We start from the raw sequence: 6879 nt of genomic DNA on the forward strand, positions 1-6879 counted from the left end.
CGGCAGGTGGTTGATGGAGGAGCCGAGCCCAATGTTTTAACTTCCGAGCATCACTTTTCTGTGTTCAAGAGCAAGTTCGGAAAGGTGTACGGTTCGAGGGAGGAGCATGACTACAGATTCTCCGTATTCAAAGCGAATCAGAGGAGAGCGAGGCGTCACCAGAAGATGGATCCCTCTGCTCGTCACGGCGTTACACAGTTCTCGGATCTGACTCGATCTGAGTTCAAGAAGAAGCATCTCGGTGTCAGAGGAGGGTTCAAGCTCCCCAAAGACGCCAACAAGGCTCCCATTCTCCCTACCGAGAATCTCCCTCAGGATTTTGATTGGAGAGATCACGGAGCCGTCACCCCCGTCAAAAACCAGGTATATTAGATTAGATGATTGATTGCCTTATCCAAGTTTGTATGGTCGTCTGATCTCAAAGTTTGACTTAGGGATCATGCGGCTCTTGCTGGAGTTTCAGCGCCACAGGAGCTCTTGAAGGCGCTAACTTCCTCTCTACCGGCAAACTCCTCAGCCTTAGCGAACAACAGCTCGTTGACTGTGATCATGAGGTTTGTCTTCTCCTTCTCTTTCTTTGAATATATTAAAAAGGATTGAAGATAATCAGATTATGTCTTGTGTTAATCTCAAGTATAGATTAGGTCGTGTATAATTCTGAATTAGTTTACTAATAATTATATTCTGATTATCATCTGTTTTTCGTATGCAGTGTGACCCAGATGAGGCCGGTTCATGCGACTCTGGTTGCAATGGTGGCCTCATGAACAGCGCTTTTGAATACACCCTCAAATCCGGAGGCCTCATGAGAGAACAAGACTATCCTTACACCGGCGAGGACGGCTCCGTCTGCAAGTTGGACAAGTCCAAGATCGTTGCCTCTCTCTCCAACTTCAGTGTCATCTCCATCGACGAAGACCAGATTGCTGCCAACCTTGTTCAAAACGGACCTCTTGCTGTTGCCATCAACGCTGCCTATATGCAGACTTATATTGGCGGAGTCTCTTGCCCTTACATTTGCACCAGGAGGCTCAACCACGGTGTCTTATTGGTTGGTTACGGCTCCGCTGGTTATGCCCCGGCTAGGTTCAAGGAGAAGCCTTACTGGATCATCAAGAACTCATGGGGTGAGACTTGGGGTGAGAAGGGTTTCTATAAGATTTGCAAAGGCCGTAACATTTGTGGCGTTGACAGTCTTGTCTCCACCGTTACAGCCGCCGTCTCTACCACCGCACATTAACTAAGCCAAAAAAGAGGCTTTCATTTAATAAATCTAGTGATTTGTCATTTGTGTGAGCGAGCACTCTTTGCCTTGACTCTCTGTTTCTCTCTGCTTTTTTTAAAAACAAAGATGGAAGTTTGTAAATAAATTGCATCCTCTTTTGAGCAAATCCATACTGTTGATTTTAACTTGTCAAATAACACAATGACAGCTTTGGACAAAATGACTTAGTTCTTAACCCAGTCCATTAGAAAGATATGGAATTTCAAAAGTTTAACTATTGGGCTATAATATATAGCTCATAAGGCCTACTCTTAATTTCAACATTTGGGTTCCACAACACTTGATAACCTGCAAAGCTACCAAAACCACATCTAACTCTTCAGACATAGTCACATAGATTCATCTCATAATACAGAACCGACAAATTTCAAAGATAGATAAAAGCATCACCAAAACTTACTTTTATTTATGTGACATAGATTGAGGTGTTGAACTTTCGATCTCTGCATATGAATCAAACAACCAAAGTCGAGTATAAAACTATTTATTACTAAAGTAAAGGTCCCAAATCCTCACACTATTCGTCGTATCCACATTTTTTTTTCTTTTCTGAACACAACCACATCTCATTATTACTTATATCATTCCAAACAAACAAGAAATACACCACAACAAATGGGTTTTTGGCTCAAACAAATCCAATCATCCCCCTCTCTTTACTTGTCTGTAAAAAATATCTGATCTCCAGACAGGCAAATAAATAAATATGGAGAGAAGGGGAGGAAAAAAATAAATAAATAGAAACTTGGGTCTAGCTGGGCCTCTTTATATATACAGATGTGCAAATAGCAGAGAGATGAGAGATGGGGGAATGAATCATGAATATTCATATCACTCGTCTTCATTTGCGGTAAGAATGAAAGAGAAAGGAGCGAACTTGTAACCATCTCCTTCGTAGAATTTGTTCTGAAACTCTACCCAATGTAGACGCAGCGCGTGAAGGAACGCACTCAGTGTCTCCATCACCAGCAGCACTCCCACCGTGGCGAATACGAACACGATTAACCCAACGATCAGGATCAACCAATTGTTGTATCTGTTTTTTTTTTTGTTTTTTAAATGCCAAAAGAGACGCGCCAAAGATCTATTAACTGATTTGCTAATAATGATTTAATTAGATCAAAGAAAGAGTGCGTGTGCATACCCCAAAGCAAGGAGGAGGACCTTCTCATAGAAGACTGACGATAGCTCTGAGTGTGCAAGACTGAACACACACACACACAAAAGAATCCAATAGTGATATATATGTTTCTACTATTCGATAATTTGAGATATATACCTGAGAGCCCATAGACGCAGGTAAGAAGCGGTGTTGGAAACAGCTCCGAGCACAAACTCTATGGTGTGAATCAGCTGATGCACAAATATTTCACTGAATTCAAACTCCTCATGCCCACGGGTTCCTCCGTTTGCCTCCACATGAAGACTCTCATCCGTCTCCTCAAGAGCTGCATATGACTGACCTTGATGCCTCTGGTGAAGGTAACCGTTTAGGACGACCCCAGCAAAGGATAAACAAAATAAAATTAAGAGACCTTTATCTAGAATACTAAAACGGAAAAAGGATAAAAAATCTCACAGCTTCATGTTGTTTCTTCAAGATGAACGGCTTCGGAAGCAACATACATGGAACAGAAACAAGAGCCAGAAAGAGAAGCACCAGCTGGAAAAAATGAGGGGGAAAAATGGATTATGAGTAAATCTATACGTATGACATGTTTCTCTAGGAAGATGTCTTAACAGCAAAAATTAGGCAGATATGCTAACCTGCACTGTTTTCTGGTGTGGGAAAAGTTGGTTCTCCCCTAACTCATCGGTTGGGCTCAGGAACATGTAGATCATTACATGATACAAATCTGCTTGAGAGCCAGTGCACCATTTTATAATGATGAGGACCGAGAGATAGCCAAACAAGCTGTTCAAGAATATCATCTGGGGAATGAACTGGAACCTGCAAGCCCCTCATAGTTATAGACGTTGTCATTTGAAGTTAAAAAAAATTATCAACTGAAGCCTACCATATATTTACACTCGATTTGAAGAATCTTGCATTGAAGTAGCTCATTATGATCCCCAGGTTCATTTGAGAAACTCCGAGAAGGATTGACATTTTCATCTTCAGCGAGTTCAGGAACGGCAGCTCGCTGCGTGTACCATGCCACACAGGATCTAGACCAAATGGATAAGTGTCCCTCACCTTTATCAAACCAATTGTTGTCGCCTCGCTGAACATAGAGCATAAGAGTGGGGGGGAATTTCAGGACCGCAAAGTATATGCCTGCTACTAAAATTCTTTTCTATTTTTGTAAATCTCAATTTTAAAAACTAATTTGCATACCTGCATGAGGCATCACGGCAATCATAGGCTGAGGGAGCAAACAATGGGTATGGAATAGAGAAGAACTCGTTGTAGATTAAACCAGTGTATATTGAGAAGAGTGACATGATGACATCATCATTATGACATAACGACCACCAAAAGCCATTTCCATAATGTCCCCAAGTTTCTGTTGCCAAGACACAACGGTTGAAGAGTTCGCAAGAATTCAATCTCGTGCTCTTAAGTCAAAAATAGGCAACATTAATTGGGGTATCATCACCTGGCTGGCCAGTTTCTTTTCTTTCACTATCAAGTACATGGTTGAAAGAAGCAAGCATATTCCATGCCCCCAATCACCAAACATAACAGCGAAAAGGAAGGGGAAGGTGACGATTGTGAATACACCAGGATTAGCTTCCTGATACTTGGCCACACTGCAAAGTGGTGATCATGGGAGACTGATCAGAGGAAGCTAGTACAGGACTAAATGCAGTCTATAACACATTTTCTTATAATACCAAGGCTATATCTCATATTTCCTAAACTGAGTCAAAAGCTCCAGATAAAAAGTGAAAGACACTTACCCATATGCATCAACAATTTCCTGGATTGCAGAAGTAAATTTGTTTGTGCGGAAATAAGTTGGTGGCAGCTCTTTGGTCCTCAGCACCTGGAATATTGATCCAACTTGAGAATTGGAGTCAACTGCGGCACGCTTTAATGCATTTTGAATCTGCACAAACAAACCTTATTCTACTTAAGTATTCTCAAACAACCAAAACCAGTAAACTCACTGTCACGGTGTCACCCGATATAATATTCAAATACAATTGGCAGTGAACAAAACGAACAACTCACTTCGTTTGATGCAAAGACAGGACTCCAGCCCTCGGCCACAAGGCACTTCTTAGTCACATCAAGACTAAGCATGTTCAAAGTATGATAGATAGCTTTCTCTTTGCGCACCTGCAATTGGTAAACATAAACTTGGCTTCAACTTGAATGGTTTAGAACAGACGGGTCAACACAGGCCGCTCAACATCGATCTACCCAGAATAATACCTTGAGGTTCCACAGCTCAAATTTATCTCCAATGGTCTGCAATAAAATGTTACGGTGACCTAAACCAGCATCTATGGTGGTTTTAAGCTCTGTTAATCGACCTGACACCTGAAATGGTGTGAAAGAATTAAACATGGTTAGTCATCATTATATGGACGCCAACCAACTTCAAAACTAACAGTCACATAATTTCAGTAATCAAAACATCATGATCTCATGCATTAGCTTTTACTGGAGACTTGAGTACCAGCGAATACCCAATATTTTGTTGTCATCTATAAGACTATAAGTCATGTCCAAAGAAAGAACCATAAAGGGAAGTAAAAAGGTTTATCGCAACAACAACAAATAAAAAAAAGAAATATGGAACGTTGGCGCACCTATCAGCAGGAACATTCACAAGAAAGGTGATAATACGTACCTCAGTTATCATTTGAGCTTGTTTTCCAAGGTCTTCGCTGAAAGGATAACGATTGGCACCAAAAGCTTCACAAATTTTAAGAATTTTGCTTTTTGCTCTTTCCCCGGAATAGAAGACAACAAAAACATTTTTCTCAACCTGCATTTATTTTAGAGTTAAAAGGTAAATTTCGAACAGAGATAGAAAAGTAAATTTGTTTGTAAAAGGGATCAGCATTCCACATGTTGAACGAACGAACTGTAGGCTCTCTAGATCAAAAAGACAAAGGAGCTAGCAGTTGTATGTTTAAGAGAGAAGCAGAAACAAATAACCTTCTCTCCAGAGTTGGGATCAATGACGGGGTCCTCAAGGACAGTCTGTCGAATAAAGACGTTGCCCCTAGTAGCACGGAATAGAATCCTCTCAAAGACCATCGACTTTTCACGGGGTACTAATCCGGTGAGAAATCCAAGCTTAACTTGCTTTGACGAATCAGTAGACTTGTCCTGTTGAAAAGGAATTATAATTGTAAGTATTAGTGACTAAACAAATAAACTATATATAAAGAAAAAAGAAAAAGAAAAAGAAAAAGAAAGGGTAGCATGGATGGTACTTGGAGCAACAAAGGAGCCTCGAGCAAATCTTCACCAACTTGTTGTGAATCAATCTCTCGCTGTTGAGCGGCAGCACTTGTATGAGCAGAAGAAAAGAAGTCACCAGCCTAAAAAGATGAGAGATTCAGATGGATGACATTTTGAAAGGCGTAAACTAAAAAAAATAAAATGAAAACATGTAGGTAGTACCTTCTCCAGGACCAGTTTGTACTCGATAAGTTCATTATAGGAACGCTGTAACTTGTCATTATTGGCATTAATTTCAATAAGTTCAGCTTCGAGCTCTCCAAGCTTTACCTGAGAAGGAGAAAGTAAATATCAGTTAAAAAAAAAAAAAAAAACGGAATGGGAAAAAGAAAAGCAGGTAGTGGAGTTACCTCGACATCGTCAAGGTCAATATGAGTTTGATTCAGGAGGGTGGTGGTCTGCTTGGGGAAAACACCAGCTTTAGACATACATTTGATCCTTGAAGAAACGAATCTTACGTGACATCTCTCCACATCTTTTTATCTAAAAAAGAAGATTGATCACAACAATTGTAACAATCTAATAAGATTGTATCTATCATCATCAGATTAGTAAACATTACCTGAGCAGCATAAGTACGTCGAAAAGGGCTCTTCTCTGAATTGAGCTGAGAAACAATTTTATCAATTATGAGACTGACTAGTAATAAATATCATTTCATAATCCAAAACATGTGAAAACCAAACGCCAAAGGAAAAGGCTTACGCACGTCTTTGAATTGGACGAGGCCCAGCTAGGTTGAGATCCGCGCAAGCGTGAGATAAACATTAAAAGGATCAATTAAAATTTAAACATACACTAGATCTTGACCCGTCCAACCGGGCGGGTATTTATTTTATGTTTTTAATTTTTTATTTATAAATGATATATTTGTAATATTTAACATAAATTTATATTGAAAATTAATATTTGTAGTTATAATAAAAATTAAAAGTTTAAAAAATATTTTGATATAAATTTTAAATTCCTAATTAAAATAATATAGAGATGGGTCATAATTTTTTCCAATTCCAGAATCTTAGCATTCTTAATAATAAATAAAATATATAAACATATTTGAAATTAAAATAAATTTGTTAAAAAAAAATCTTATGCTTTATTTCTATAGTTTGTCCCGTGGTCGTATAAATATTTTCTTTCACTTCAATTTTTTTCTTTGTTCTAATGATAA

The 6879-nt window shown here is 39.1% G+C and overlaps 1 protein-coding gene and 1 pseudogene across 1 annotated transcript in view; one reads left to right on the forward strand and one right to left on the reverse strand.

Moving 5' to 3' along the window:
• The window catches only part of LOC108843529 (cysteine protease RD19A), a 1712-nt gene extending 321 nt beyond the window's left edge, over positions 1–1391 (forward strand). Inside the window, exons 2-4 of the mRNA XM_018616747.2 lie at positions 1–363; positions 435–554; positions 713–1391. Coding sequence (XP_018472249.1) covers positions 1–363; positions 435–554; positions 713–1240 — 1011 coding nt within the window. The 3' untranslated portion in view covers positions 1241–1391. The remainder of the gene's footprint in view (positions 364–434; positions 555–712) is intronic.
• Positions 1392–1829: 438 nt separating this feature from the next.
• LOC108825281 (V-type proton ATPase subunit a3-like) lies at positions 1830–6494 on the reverse strand (annotated as a pseudogene).
• Between the last annotated feature and the right edge of the window lie 385 nt (positions 6495–6879).

The sequence above is a fragment of the Raphanus sativus genome, chromosome 2 (genome assembly GCF_000801105.2).
Source record: "Raphanus sativus cultivar WK10039 chromosome 2, ASM80110v3, whole genome shotgun sequence".
Taxonomy (NCBI): Eukaryota; Viridiplantae; Streptophyta; class Magnoliopsida; order Brassicales; family Brassicaceae; genus Raphanus; species Raphanus sativus.